The following is a 16,145-nucleotide window of genomic DNA, read 5'->3' on the forward strand; positions in this document are numbered from 1 at the left end:
TTTACAGAAAGGCTGCTAAAGTTCTGGAATTATCTACCCAGGGAGGTGGTGGAGTCCCCATGCCTGGGTGTGTTTAACAAAGCCTGGATGTGGCACTGGGGGCCAGGGTCTGGCTGAGGTGTTGGGGCTAGGTTGGACTCGATCTAGAAGGTCTCTTCCAACCCAGTGATTCTGCGTGAATTCTGTGAAAAAACTGAATAGGATCAAGCCTCTCTGCCTTGAGATAGCCTCAGCCTGTCAGTGTGGCAGGAATGGCTGCCTGTGAGTATTTCTGTGGCTTCGCCACCCCATTTTCCCCTCAAATACACCTAAAATCTGAGTGAGGAGTGGTGCCCTGCACACGCTGGAGCTGAAGCCCTTGGCTGGGCTGTCCATGCTCCAATGGCCCAGGGCTGAGGAGGGGAGCTCCAGCCTCACATCCCTCCCACACAGGATCAGCACTGGCAGAGCTTCTCAACAAACACTTGCTTGGGACAAACAAGATCTTCCTCTGTTTACAAGAGGCAGCAGAAGCTGCTTCAGGCTCCCAGGAACCGGGCACTAGTGTGGAGTTTTAGCACACACTGCTCAGTGTCTGCTCCTGGGGCAGTGGGTGACACTGGCTCCACATGCCCTGTCCCCAGCCTGCTGCCATGCCACTGCAGCTGCCCAATAAACCACACACTGGTTTACTGCCCTTCAAAATAAAGGGCAATAAACCAGTGTGTGCTCCTGAGAGGCAGGACCGCACACAAACCACCCTCAGACGTTTAAACCCCTAAATGGATCCAGCCCAGAAGCAATTAGCTGCTCTCCTCCTCTCCCCCTTCCCTTGCTCAGTGGTAGAATTGCACTGAGTCCATGGCTAAGTGCCTTCTCCCCACATCCTTCTGATAACAACTTCCAGACAAAGGATGCAGGAGCAATAACACTCCAACTGCCTGACAATACCTTTTCCTTCTCCTAGTCTGCCTATGCATCCATTAATACAGTTATCCATAGACAGAAATCAGTCTTTGTCTGGCTCTGCTTTGCTAGCTGGGCTAAACACACCAAATGCTTCCAGCCTCTGCTCATCTCCTCAAAAATGCTTTTGATTATCACTCCTTTTTACTCCAGCAGACTTCTCTTCACCTGGGTAAATTTTGATTTATCTTTCTTCCACACTCATGAGCAGAATAAGAACACATGGAAGAAATGGCATTCTGTGTTAAAAGAAAAAAAAAAAAAAAACAAATTGAATTATGTTTTAGTCAGGTCATTAAAAAAACCAACACCACAATGAATATTGTCTGGATTTGCTGTAGTTAAGAAATGTTACCTAAACAATAAGATAAGTAACAGACATAAGCTTGTCACATTAATTAATTTTTCTTTTAAGTCCCACATTGAGAATCATTCAAGTAATAATATGGAATCAGCCAGCAGTCTGCATACAGATGAAGAAGAAAATATTCCAGAACCTTCAGCAATAAAAGAACTTCATGCTGGAAAACACAATTAACATCAGAAAGCTGTCCTGCCATCTGCTCAAGACAAAGGGTATCAAGTATTACCAGAAAATAGGGAAATGCTATGGGTGCTGTGATTGTGGAGGATTACCCTTACAGGTGACAGCAAGGGAGGCTGAAATGTGCAAGTGCACAGTGAGTGTGTGTCAAGATGCAGGACACCAACTGCAAGGTTGGAGCTTAAATTAATTACTGAGCAGACCTCCAGACACAGAAATTGCCACCTATTTGAAATTGTCTCTCAGATGTGGCATATCCTGAGTGGAAGGGATCTTTGTGGGGCTGAAACTACAAATCCTGGATTTTCTGTGAGGAGCACTCAGGTCTGAGACTAAACTGCAAACTGGTGCTGACTTATTGATCAGAAAGCTACAGGGAAAGCAAGGGAAGCATGCAAAGCCTGACCTTGAGCAAACTTTTGGGCTGAGTCCTGCCTGGGCTGCAGAGCCTGGGAGCACCAGGAGAGCTCCAGGGGGGACACTGAGGGTGCTCTGCTCTCCATCCTCACACAGCCCCAGGCTCTGAGAGCACCAGGAGAGCTCCAGGGGGGACACTGAGGGTGCTCTGCTCTCCATCCTCACACAGCTCTGGGCTCTGAGAGCACCAGGAGAGCTCCAGGTTGGACACTGAGGGTGCTCTGCTCTCCATCCTCACACAGCCCCAGGCTCTGAGAGCACCAGGAGAGCTCCAGGTTGGACACTGAGGGTGCTCTGCTCTCCATCCTCACACAGCTCTGGGCTCTGAGAGCACCAGGAGAGCTCCAGGTTGGACACTGAGGGTGCTCTGCTCTCCATCCTCACACAGCCCCAGGCTCTGGCTGCACCAGGAGAGCTCCAGGGGGGACACTGAGGGTGCTCTGCTCTCCATCCTCACACAGCTCTGGGCTCTGAGAGCACCAGGAGAGCTCCAGGTTGGACACTGAGGGTGCTCTGCTCTCCATCCTCACACAGCCCCGGGCTCTGAGAGCACCAGGAGAGCTCCAGGGGGGACACTGAGGGTGCTCTGCTCTCCATCCTCACACAGCTCTGGGCTCTGGCTGCACCAGGAGAGCTCCAGGGGGGACACTGAGGGTGCTCTGCTCTCCATCCTCACACAGCCCCAGGCTCTGAGAGCACCAGGAGAGCTCCAGGGGGGACACTGAGGGTGCTCTGCTCTCCATCCTCACACAGCTCCAGGCTCTGGCTGCACCAGGAGAGCTCCAGGGGGGACACTGAGGGTGCTCTGCTCTCCATCCTCACACAGCTCTGGGCTCTGGCAGCACCAAGAGAGCTCCAGGGGGGACACTGAGGGTGCTCTGCTCTCCATCCTCACACAGCCCCGGGCTCTGGCTGCACCAGGAGCAGCCTCACACTGCCCAGAGCCACTGCTGGGCAGCACACACTGCACATCACTGCCTTTCCCTGCAGCACAGGTGGAACACAAGGAGAAGGGAACAAGAAAACCATGGCAGAAGCAGCTCAGGCAACCAAGGAGTTCAGGAGCACTGCAGGGCTATACCACCAGCTCTCTGAGCTACATAAAAATACAGCACAGGGGAGTGGCTTTCTGTTTGCTTGGTTGCTCCCTCCCAGCAATTCAGGTAATTTTACTGATAAGGCACAGCAAGCAGAGGGGGTAGATTGCTGCTTTAAGCAGCACACCCTTGTCCAGCAGTGATTTACTGTTCCACAGGCTCACAAATGGCTTCAGGGATGGCTGCTGCTGCTCAGCCTCATCCCCACACCTCCTGCACTCCCAGGAAAACGTGCCTGCCCAAGGAAGCTGGCAGCTGCCTTCTCCCACTCCATCAACATGCAGCAAGGCTTATCTTTGCACACACACAAAATAACAGGCCTTGCTGGTGACAAAAGCAATTGCTTCAACAAAAATAACATGGGGGAAAAAAGAGAAGATCACATAGAGCATTGTCCTCATACTTCTTCACATAGTTCCACTATCATCACAGGATGACTTCACACAAAGAGAAGGAAATTAAAGAGGATCTCCTATATAACGTCCTTTTCTCATGTATTTGCAATCTCACTATCAACACGAACCCAAACACTCCGTAAAAGCTGAAAATGGCATTTCCTTGCCAGTCCTTGCACTATCAGCACCCCAGCAGATATAAATTTACTTTCTTTAAATGGGCACTGCTAGAATGGTGTTTAGAAACAAGCTTCACCTAGTTGTCATGAATTATTAACCAGAAAAAATCCCTCTTGCTCTTTACAGAGTCTTGATTTGCAAGTTTAAAAACCAAACTGACACTTAAACCTCTTGCATAAATACCCAACCTTTAAAAAAATGCTCTGAGCATTATAAATACATTTTTCATGAATATGAGAACAACAATTCTATAAATAGCCATTCTTCACAGAATTGCTCCGAGACATTGTTTTTACAGACAACAGTAGGAAACTGAAGGAGGTCTAAGCGCCAAACACATTAAAAGTGAAATAAACTCTCCAACCAACTCTGGGTTTCCACTTATTCTTACAAAGTTCATCGTTCTTTTTTAGCTTGTACAATTAGTTTATGCAAGGGAAGGAACAGGCCAAAAAGGCTGCACTGAGTCCTGGCACAGGATTTACACTCAGTGTAAATCAGACACAGCTTCTGAGGGCACTCACTGGCAGCAATTTAATTTAACACAGCTCTGCCCTGTCAGCAGATGAACTCACCACTGCCCACCACAGCCTTGCAGGAGCACAGGCAAAGGCAGCATCTTCATCAGAAAATGAGAAAAATATGCTTCCAAACAGACTCACTGCAAACCCTGCTCCATCTCCCCTCAAAAGCAAACATAGGAAGATAAATAAACACAATCTAACATAACAAATTGCCTCCCCAGCGTGCCTGCACGTTTCATGGCTGCTCTCTCCTCAAGCTATTTTTGCCCTGGTATCTAAACAAAATAACAAGAACTCCCAAAAAACAGCAGCACAACTGGTGCACCGGGTTTCTGCAGCCAGAACACTACAAGCACACATTGGGGTTTTGTGGCAGACACTCATGCAAGGCCAAAGCTCAAGCACTACCAAGTTCAACACCATTTTCAGCAGGGAGCCAGCACAAGCACTTACTTGATAAGTGCTTGAAAATTCACCTCTGTAACGAGGAGAAACTCACTCAATTCCCAGTTTGGATACAGTGTTCTACAACACCAACTGCAACACTCATTTTCTGTATATTTTGTATACAAACCTGGGTACCAAACAAGCTGCACCCAGGTGCTCAGGGTGCTAACACTTATTTTCTATATATTCTAAAACACTTGTCTGCTGTGCCAGGACTGCACATCACACCACAGAGAAAAAGAAGAGCCATTCTGGAGCTGGAAGCTTTTCTCTTACCTTATTTTGATCTGTCCAGTAGAAGAAAAATCCCTGTGGGTCTGTTCTGAGGATAATTGGAGTCACAACAGTGGAGTCCTGGCAGAGAAAGGACAAACAAGAAATCCATGTCAGCACACAGAACACATAATTATGCACAAGCTGCTTTGCCATCCGTGCTAATGAATTGCAACATCCAGGAATTACCCTGAAGGTATCACTAGCAAGATGGCACTGAAAGAATTTAGTATCACCTGCCTCATCTCCATTTTTCTGACATAATGTATTTCCATTCCTGTGGAGGCAGCACCTAACAACTGCAGGCTTGTCAACACGTGGAGTTAACCCAAAAAAGCTGCAAGTGGGTGAAGTTCCACAGGCAAAACACCCTGGATGTCAAACCAGAGCCCACCCAGTAAAACATCACAGCCAGGTGTCCACTGCCCACCTTGATCTGACTTCACCTTCACATAGCAACACTAAATAGCTATAAATTTTTTACCATTTTTATCTATATATTTTATCTATAAAATATAGATACTTATATATTTTATCTATATAAAATATATAAATATATATATTACCTATAAAACTTTTACAAAGGCTGAATTGGCCTAGAAAACACAGAATAGCATTCCTTGCCTTAAGATTTTTGTCAGTAACATTCCATTAAGATTATTTTTTTTTTTTAATCAGACCATGAATATTTTAGTAATGGGAATATATCTGTATTCCACCTGACTTTCAAACTGTTTGAAAAGCTGTCTAGTCTGGTAACATCCACAGCTCAGGTCACTTAAAACAAGGCCCATTTCTTAGCACACTGAGCAGGGCAGCCTGGTTAAATAAAATTCCTGTCTTCTGGCTGACAGCAAAGCCTCATCCAGGAGCCACAAGCTCCAACCCAAACCTTTTCCACAGCTGGGAGCTCATCCCATCCCTCATATCAGGCTGCCCAGCAATACCTGACCCCACTGCAGCCTGCTCCTAACAGGATTCCTCCTCTTTCTCTTCTATTTTCCATGGCATCCATAAAGACACTGCTGTCTCAAGACCTCTACCCATTTTTCAAACTCAGTTCAGGAGTTATGGAAGGGGCACAGAAGGGAAAAAGTACAGAATAATACAGAAAAATTGCAGAATTACAGAATAATAGAAAAAAAAAACTAATACAGAATAATACCAAAAAAAAAAAAGATAGAAAAACACAGAAAAAAAGACAAAAATACAGAAAAATTGCCTAAGCCTCAGCTCCCCAGAAAGCCAGGCTAAACACACAGCTCCTCTTCAGAAAGGATTTCTATTTCTGTTGAGGTGCTACAGGTATTTTACAGCTTTAGCATTCACCTATTTCCAGAACAGCAATGTGTGAGGTCAGTCCACATGGCTTTGAGGAAAAAAAAGGGCTGTAAAAGCTTCAAGTTTAAATCCAATCCAATATTTCAGTTTAAAGTCAACATATTTCAGGGTGGAGTATAAACACAAATAAAACACAAATAAAACACAAATAAAACACAAATAAAACACAAATAAAACACAAATAAAACACAAATAAAACACAAATAAAACACAAATAAAACACAAATAAAACACAAATAAAACACAAATAAAACACAAATAAAACACAAATAAAACACAAATAAAACACAAATAAAACACAAATAAAACACAAATAAAACACAAATAAAACAGGAATGTCCCAGGTGGGCCCAAAGCTCTGTCACTGACCATTAAAACTCTGCCCTTCCCTAAGAGAACAGACATGCAGAATTTGCAGAATCTTATTTCCCCCCATTTCTCCCCAGTTTTTAACATCCTGTACACCTGAGAGCTGGGTACTGTTTGAAGCAACATGCAAATTTGGGTTTAAAATATATCAGACCCTGAAGGAATCTGTATCCACAAGAACCTAAAAAAGGGTTCTTAGACCTCCACTATTCAAAAGAGAGAAAAAAAAATCCCTTTTCTGGAGACATAACTCTCTTTTTTTGCTTCTTTCATTGTGTCATAAATGTGCATGAAAACATAAAATGAGGAAAGATAAAGACCAAGTGTCCTCCTGCCTTTGGATGAGGTCCAAGGAACTTTGGGGGGAAAGGGAAGGAAGTGGTGGGAAGCAGACACAAAGCAATTCTGCCTAGGATGAACTAATTCTGCTGCTCCTTCATTTCAAACCAAAGTGTGTTTGATGACACACAGCTCCTGTACATGTGTAAAATGCTGACCTAAAATCAGGCTCAAAGCAGAGGATGAGGGGGAAGAACCTTCAATATCTATCAGTGGCCTAAAGGAAACTTGATCATGACAGGCTGAGTCCTACTCTGGGAATTTCTGCTCCAGAAAGCTGTTGGGTTGTGCTGAGGTTTTTGTTTGGCTGTTTTTTTAATTAACTCTGACATCACTCACAGCACAATTAACGTGCTGATGAACACGAGGATCTGAGAAGAACTTTGCACAAGTAATTGTGCTGGAAGTGCCTCAGGAACTCCTCCATGCAGCCAGCAGCAGCAATAAAAGCCATGTGCACCATGCTTTATATGTTCTGCAAGTGAATTATAGTGAATACACCCTTGTAAAGCCCTGACATCAAATGCCACGCTCAGGTCTGGGTGTGGAGGCATGGAAATAAACCTTGGGAGGCAGCTCTGCAAGTCCTTCCACCCACTCCAGGGCAAAGCAGAGTCCTCTGCCACCTGGGACAGGTCTCTTGCTGTTATCCCACTCTGCAAAGGCAGGAAACAATCAAAAGGACTCCTGCAAAAACCTTCTGCAATATACATTCAAGAACAGCAGCAGTTCGAGGCTCTGAAATGGATATTTGTTCCAAGCAACAACTGTCTGGTGCATTTATTTACAAATATTATTGCACTGGTAAGGGAATGGCTGTGGTTTATGACCCATAGGACACACCTGCAGTCATTTATGAGCATCCTGAAGTCCATTAATTCGATTTCCTCACCCAAAGAGCTGACCTCATAACTCTCCTGAACAGACTGACCAACCACACACAACTCTGAACAGAAGGGTTATGGACAGAACACAACAGAGGAGGAGGAAAATTAAAATAACTAACAAAACTTCAAGGACAAACAAATCAGGGGCAGACACTCATATCTCCCCTAACCCACTCAGATGCAAAAGTGAGAATAAAACAGAAAAAAAAAAAACAAGTGTGTTGCCCATCTCAGAAGCTGAAGGGTTTGGAAATCTAAATGTGTGGTAGGAGAGTAGCCTATATCCTATATCCATCCCTCTGGATATTAACAAAGCAGCCCCTTGAGCAGCAGGCCAGGCTCCTGGGGCAATTCCAGGTACATAAAAAAGGTGCAGGATGAGGTGAGCAAGGCAAAAACCAGCTGTGACCAGAGGGGGTAGAGGGCCAAGAGAAAGGGAGAGTGTCCCATCAGTGCTGCCAGTGCCTGTGGGTTATCAGATGGTTAAATGCCACCCCTGGGCGCTCATGCCAAGCGGTGCCCTGGTGGACCAGAGACTGCCCCTGCCAATTCCTGGGAAAAGCGGCCCTAACCTGGCTGTCCCAGTGCTGTCTATCACACAGCCTCAGCTACAGAGAATCATTTTTTAAAGGGCTTTTAATTTCACCTTTAGAAGTCCTCCACCTCTCTCTTTGCTGACTTAGGGCCAATTCTCTACTCTCCTCCAGTCCCACAGCCTCAAAGGAGTTTTGTGGCTGCTCTCTACTTACTCCATTAAGTTGCCTCCTAATTGGCTGCTCAACCTCAGAGCCTGCATTAGCAATATTCAGTGTTTTATACTTTGAAACAAAGAGGTTTCCACTTTTATGCCCAGAAAGTGCCACCAGGAACTCTGTGATCCTCACCAGCCAGGCACAGCAGAGCACAAGCACAGAGGATCAATGGACAAACCCACAATTAAACGGCTGCTTCAAGGTCTGGTTTTAAGAGTGGGGCCCTACCTGTAACACCAGTGAGCAGAAAGTGCCACCCCCATTCCCCTGCTACTGACCAGTAAAGATGATCACACAAAGATAATTAGTGAAGAGGTGAAAGCTGGGGTTTAGCTCCTTCCTGACCCTATTTATGAGAGCACCACCATGGCCTGGCTGTGCACAAGGTGGAGGCTTTTATCCCATGACCACGAGCCAGAAGAGCTCGTGTTTTAATAAACCACATATAGACAATGATGATGTTTCTTGGAAACAGCTGCAGTCAAAATTCACATCAACAGATTCTCCAAAGAAAAGCAGAGCAGCCTCTGTCCTCAGCTCTTCTGACAGATGGGACTCATGACACTGCCTTATTAAGGCTGGCTGCTCTTTCCTGGGTTTGCCTCAGATTTTCAGAGACACTCAACATGTCCAAATATAACCTGAAAACTTTTACACATCATTATTTCACTTGCCTGAATCTTCTGGAAAATTTCTGCCAAACTGCAGAAACACCAAGCTAAGAATATGGACTCTTTCTGGCAGAGGCAAAATAGTCTTGAACATTTCTTTCACTTTGGCCAAAGTGCCTAAAATCTGGCTGAGCAAAGGTGTCAGACCTGGGGACAGCCCCTAAGAAGAGTTCTCCTGCCACCCCACAAGCCAGGGGGATTCCAGGCCTGGGGGAAGCAGAGAAGGAGCAAAGGAGAAGGGAGAGCAGAACTCCAGTTTGCACAGGGGCTCAGCAGACACCTGAGAATTCCAAAATACCCTGAGTGTACTCACACCGGGACTAAACAGGATCACCAGACAGTCAGAACTCAGCAATTCCTCAGGCTGAACTGCAGTGAAAGGAACAAAGTTCCCACCCCATCTGCAGTGAGCCCCTGAAATACTGGGGAAGGGTCAAAATGCCCTCTTTCCCTGAGGGCAGAGGAACCAAACCTGCCACAGGCTGCAAAGAACAAAGAGACACGAGTCACCTTCCCTCTGGGGGAAGGACAAAACCAAACCAAACTGGAATTGATCTTAGAAGTGTAAAATGAAATTCCACTTGCTCAACAGGAACATGCAAGAAGATATCCTTCACAATCAGAGTTGTTAAACCCTGGTGAAACTTTGATGATTTCTGTCCTGGGGTGCCATCACCATTCTGCTGCTCAAACACTGCAAGTTTCGAAGATCTGCCTCAAATGGGATTTCTCAGAAATCTGTCCTACCCCACCCCATCTCTCAGGATATCCTCACTCTCAAGCTCATGAGCCTCTTACTGCATTTGTTTGCTTGATCCCCCAAATGCTGCAAGCTAAACACTCAAGAAACAGAGAATAAAGGGAGAACTTTAGAGCAAAGGCAGTGAAATGCCAACCAGGAAGATTTTCACCATGGCCACAGAGTTCTTGTGTGATGCTGAGAAAATAATTTAAACCAGTCTGCTCATCAGCATAAATGCTGCCTTCTGATTTTGAGAGAACACTGGATTACATTTCCACATGTCATTTTCTCATTTTCAGAGATGCTGAGCTCAAATTCATCCAAAACCACTGGGGAGGCATTCTGAACACCTGACAGTGTGGCACTGCAGGCTGAAAATTAGGTCCAAGGTATCGAATCACAGATAAAAAAATTAGGAGATTTTAATGTTGGTCTCTTTTTGGATCTACAACAGAATAACTGGAAACTGGAAATTTTTTAATTTAATGGGCCTTGTGAAAATAAATTAAAAAGTGCTTATGAAGCGTTTACTTTCTAATAGATCAAAGACTGCACAGTTAGAAATAGACTGCAAGAGTTAATTGTGTGTTAACTATATCACTCCAGGTTTGGTTAAAAAAACCAAAAGAGTCCTGAGCATTCAAACACTGAAGTGAGGAAAGCACACAGTGCACAACCAAAGCCACAGTTAACTTCCCTCTCCCAAAGAACGCTCACTTACTGAGGAGCTGTTTTCTGGTTTTCACTTTCCCGTGTATCCACCAGCACTCCAAAGGGCTCCCAAACTCCACTGACAGAGATGTCATCAATGACTTGAACATCAGACCTTCCCAGGCAGGCATTTAACCCATCTGCAGCAAATCCAAATCTTATTTCCCTCCCACACTGAAGTTATAAAGAGTTTTCCAACAGAGCAAACCAAGTTCAGGCTTTCCAATTCACTAAATATTAACTCTTAGAAATTGTAAATTCATTCTCCTCTGTTGCAAAAGACCAAAGCCACAACTTACGCGCATTCAGATAAAATACTTTTAAACAGCCCAGAGCTGATACTTGTTTACTACATAAAGATTAGCAACAAAGAAGAAACAACAAAACCTCTGGAATGCCGGACTTGACCTCTTCACTCCAGACTGAAAGCGCTCACAAAAAAAATAAACTCTTCAGCTTATTGTTTTAGTTTTATACACACAGAACAATGGTTTCTCATTTTTCATGTGCTCACTAATGTACTGGAGTGGCAGGCTTGTGCACAGTTTAAAAACAAACAAAAAAAGGCAGGGGGGAAAAGAGTTATTTTAAGTAACTTCTGAAAAATTCCAAGTTGTTTATTTGTTTCATCTCAGCTTATCCATAACAAAGATGCTCTGATGTTATGTTTACTTGTAAGGTTAAAGGGCATACTCTTGATAGTCTTCTTTAAAACATGCTAAACAGAGAAAGAAGCCTGCAAATCTCCAGAGCGTTCACTCTGAGCTCAAAAATGCTTTATTAAGACAAAGTGCTCTAAGAGAAAGGCATTAAAAACCTTAAAAGACCCGGGGTTCTATTTTGCTGCTCACCTGGGGAAGTTCTGCAGCCACTAAGCAATGCCTCCAGTCAGGTTTGCTGCAGTAATCCAGTGCTTAGGGAAAAAAAAAGATGTGGCCAGAAAATTGCAATCCTGGCCCTCAGTTTAGGTAGAATTCACCTTAGCAATACACTTCACTTAAAAGTGAAAGTAAATAGTGTGAGCCACAGAGAGATCAGTCAAAATCTTTATGCAAAGTACATACTATCACTAGGGAAGATAAGAAAGGCTTTAAAGCAAGAAATGACAACAAACCTATTTTTGAACCTACACCATCATATTAGCTTGCTAGAGTGTGCCAATTACAGCTCTCAGAAAATATCAGCTCAGCTGTGCTCTGGCTGTTGAGCTACTTAAAGACTCAGTTATGTCTATCTTGTTCCCACTGTAGGCCAGAGAAAAACAAGGAAAGAATCAGTCAGGGCAGATTCTGCCCTCAGGACAGATAATTCCTGGGAGAAGTTGCTCTTTATACTCAAGTTTCCTTACCCTTCTCAGCCTAGCAACACATTCTGCTACATTAAGCCTAAACTCTTACCAAAACAGTTTCACCTGTGAACTTAATTACATTTATTTATTAACCCCCTGGAAACTCTGATCAGGAAGAGCTGCTGTGAGCACAGCAGAGGGGATGCAGCCAGTCCTTCCCCCTGCCAGCCAGTTCTCTCCAGGAACACAAGGGCACGGCTGTTCAAAGCCAGGGCAGCAGCCAGGAGGCTCAGGGAGAAGCAGCTACAGAGGCCCAGCTCAAGAACCAACTTGGGGCAGCTCAGCCAACTATTGTCTGACTCAGGCACACACATGGACACAGCCACAAAAAAAGACCAAAGCAACCAGCCACGTTTATCTTTGACAGATTCCAAGAACAGCTATTTCTGCTCAGTGCCTTGTGAATCCAAAACTACACACCACGAGAAGAGACCATTCTGAAATTTGCTTTCTGACCTGGAATACTGTTACAGAACACAACACCAACAGCGTGAGGAGAAGCAAAGTTACAGGACAACAATGAACTGTTTGACTTCAGTGCTTCACACCCTGATCCCAAATGGAATTTGTGAATAGTGTACCAGGCATTACATGGGGGGGAGCAGTGTTACATCCGATCCCAAGGCATGAAAGTGACTTGTCTTGCAAAGCCAGAGCTTTTTAATTGATCCTAATGCTTTCTCAATTTAGAAAGTGAAGAGGGTGTGCAGAGGAGATGGGATTCCATGCCTTCCACCCGCCTGTCTGTAACCTGGAGTGATGCTACTCAACACAGAATTCCTTCAACACCTCTCACACTCTTGTTTAAATGCTCCCAGCATTCCCATTTAAAATTCTTCACAGGTTTAAAGCTCAGCTAGGAAAACTTTGCTTTGGGCTGAAACTTGGTACAAGTGGTAAGAATTCACAACAACCACTTCTGCTTTGTGAAACGCAAAGCAAAGTCAGTAGGACCATCTTTAAACTGCAACCCAAAACAGCAGGGAAGGGAACAAGGAGAGGATGGAGTCTGCCCCAGTGCACAGGCATGGAAGAACTGAACTCCCACTCACAGTGAGAAGAAATGGTGCATAACAAACATCGTGTGCAAGCCAGAGGAGACTCCCCTCCCTTGAAACCTTGGATTTTGTGGGGCTTCTACTGCTGAGAACACTCAGGAGGGCTGCAAGACAGGAGGGCTGAGGGGTGGGAAACGTGCAGATATACACACAATGCACAGTCAACAATGAGTTAATGCCAGAAATGTTCATCACAGTGTGCCTAAAAAAGCATCAATTTTCACAGGGCTGCCAGTGAAAGCACTCACTAAACACAACAGGACCCAACTCAGCCACACGCTCCAGGTAACACCTGTGGACTGCTGAGTAGCACCTTTAACCCAAAACACAGGTCTTTCTCCAGAATTTAGCCATGTTTTATCAGTGCAGCTTTCAGGTTTACAATTGAAAATCTTTTTACCAACCAGCCTTTAGCAAGCAGGTGAATATCCATTATGCATGGAGAACAACTCTTCATCTTTTAATGCTACCTATAGAAACTACAATTTGGGAAATAGCACTCTAATAACTTAGAGTGTTGGCTGATGGCTTGGGCTTTCAGTCTGGAGACTCAGTCTTTAGCTCGACCTCTGCGTACACACGCGGAAATTCCTTGGTAACTTACCAAAAATAAAACAATAACTGCAAATGACAAGGCTGCCTTTTCCTACCCTAAGGAAAATGTCAAGCAAAGAAAACGTTTTCTCATTCAAGCCTAGTTCCTGAACATGCAGAACCTGTATCAAAGCCACTGTTTGGTATGCAGACAAGGTCAGTTTCCTGAGCCTTTCAAAAATGTGTTCGCTTATTACTGTAAACAAAACTTCACACCACAAGTTGTTTGGTTTCTGATGTTCTCTTTCTCCTTGAGAGTGTTTATCACAGGTTTACAGGGGTCAGGCTCACACGTTTGGCTGCTGGACAGGCTGAAAGCAGCGACAAAAGAGCGAGATATAACAAGCCAAGTTACACACGAGCTGCTCCTTCTCCCTCGCTGCCGTCCCTCCAGTTGTTGCTGTGGATGTCTTGAGCACAGCCAAGCTCACAGCAAACACACAAGAGCTCTGAAACAACTAATTCTCAACACTTCTCCTGACATTCAGACTGCCTGTCTTCTCTCCCAACAATTTCTCTGCCTCGGCTCGAGTCTCTGTGGCCCCAGACAGCACTCTCAGACTTTGTGGGGCACCTGCTCCTCCGTGCACAGCTGAGACACAAACAGCCAGCGCTGGACTGCCGGAGCAAGAGCCAGCGCAGGACTCGTCCTGCTCTCCTTCTCGGCAGGCTTTGAAAAATGACAACTCTGCCGTTTAGCTCTCCTTTGCTCCCAAAGTGTCCCGGGCACAGCCAGCGTGCCAAGCAAGAGATCCCAGCTGCTCTACCAAAGGTGAGGTGGAAACCACGCTCCTTTCCTAGGTGAGGCTATATAAATGTAAAGGGCTGGGAGGCAGCGAGCAGTGAAGGGAAAGCAGACGTGATGGTGAGGCCAGCCTCATGCCCTAAGGAGCCAAGGAAGAAAAGGAACTAAGGTGCCCAAGGGTACCCGAACTGGGAGAAAGCATCAGGGCTTGACAACTCCACCAGAACGAGCGAGACAGCGCGAGGAGCAGGAGCCAGAAGGAAAAGGAGAGGCTGGGAGGAGGAGACGGGAGGTGGAACGAGAGAGAGCAGGCTGAAACAACTCTGTTACGGGGACAGAGGTGGCAACGCGCACACCGAAACGCGGGAGGCGGCAGAGGAAGGCGCTCCCGAAAGGAGCCAGCCCAGCGCAATTCCACAGGACAGCCCTCGCACAAAGTTTGCCCGGCGTTCAGCCGCCCGTTCAACCCCTCGGCGGGGCAGGGGACACCTCCGTGGCCGCCCCGCACCGAGCGGGGCAGGGCCCGCAGCCCTCCCGCCCCATCGCCCCGCAAACCCCGCCGTGCCCCGCCGGGGGAAGGGCAGGGCTACTCACATCGTCCCACTTGACGAATTTGACGCCTTTCTTGAGGGTTTCGGAGACGCAGACGGGCTTGAGCTGCAGAGCGTGCACCCCTGGCTGTGCCCCGGCCATCTGCACCGCATGGACGCGCTCGCTGTGCCCCGGCGCGGAGGAGCCGCGGCAGGCGGCCGAGGCAGGAGGGACGCCGGAAACCCGGCAGGGAGGCCGGCAGAGGCGGCGGCAGCGGGCAGGGAGGCGGCGAGGGCGAGCGGCTTCACTGGCGCTGGCCCAAGGAGCTGGCGCGGCAGCGGCCGGGGCGAGCCATGCGGCGGCACATCCTCTATATACCGCCGGCCCGCCCGCTGCTCGCACACACACGCACGCACGCAGGGCACGGAGCCGCGGCGCTGCCCGCTCCGCTCCCTCCCTCCCCGCCTCGCCGCTCCTCCTCCCGCCAGGCTCGGCCCCCGAGGTTCCCCCGCGCCCAGGGCAGCGCCGGCGGCGCCGCGGCGCCACCTCCCGGCTGCCGGCACCGCCCGGTGCCTCCTGCACAGCACAGCCCCGGCCGCCAGCACCGCCCGGTGCCTCCTGCACAGCACAGCCCCGGCCGCCGGCACCGCCCGGTGCCTCCTGCACAGCACAGCCCCGGCCGCCAGCACCGCCCGGTGCCTCCCGACCAGCGCAGCCACGGCCGCCGGCACCGCCCGGTGCCTCCCGACCAGCGCAGCCCCGGCCGGGACACGCTGGGAATGGGAGAGGCACCCACCTCCCTCCGCGGAAAGCACTCGTGAGGCTCCGGTACCGCTCCAAAATGCCCAGCAAGGGAGCGAGGATGACTGTGCCTGCGTCTCGGCCCGCTGAGAGATGCGGCCAGGAGCGCTGAATCTCACCATGGACCTGTGGAGATCACCCTTCCAAGGCAGGGGAAACAAAAACGTGTCCAGGTGGGTTTGCGATGCCTCCAGACAGGGAGACCCCACAGCCTCCCTGGGCAGCTGTTCTGCCACCTTCAACACAGAAGTTCTCCCTCCTGTTGAGTGAAACTTCTCAGCTTTGAGGGAACAGTTGTGGCAAAAGAGAAGGACAGTGCTGAGCCTGCACAGTGATGCCAAAAGAGGAGCAACTTTTAATTGAAAGAGTGGCACAAACAATTCCCAAAGCTTCGTGCTTTAAATACACAGAAACTGCCTTTACCGCAGCTTTTT

General features: G+C 47.4%; 1 protein-coding gene across 3 annotated transcripts in view; it reads right to left on the reverse strand.

Annotated features, from left to right (window-relative positions):
- Positions 1–15,291, reverse strand: part of PLCB1 (phospholipase C beta 1) — a 330,038-nt gene extending 314,747 nt beyond the window's left edge. For 2 of the 3 annotated variants that reach the window (XM_036380013.2, XM_036380016.2), the window contains exons 1-2: positions 14,974–15,291; positions 4,826–4,903 (exon numbers count right to left, since the gene is read on the reverse strand). In XM_036380013.2, the coding sequence (XP_036235906.1) occupies positions 4,826–4,903; positions 14,974–15,072 (177 nt within the window). In that variant the 5' untranslated portion in view covers positions 15,073–15,291. The remainder of the gene's footprint in view (positions 1–4,825; positions 4,904–14,973) is intronic. The other variant, XM_036380015.2, reaches the window with a different exon arrangement.
- Positions 15,292–16,145: the final 854 nt, after the last annotated feature.

Source organism: Molothrus ater, chromosome 3, assembly GCF_012460135.2.
Source record: "Molothrus ater isolate BHLD 08-10-18 breed brown headed cowbird chromosome 3, BPBGC_Mater_1.1, whole genome shotgun sequence".
Classification (NCBI taxonomy): Eukaryota; Metazoa; Chordata; class Aves; order Passeriformes; family Icteridae; genus Molothrus; species Molothrus ater.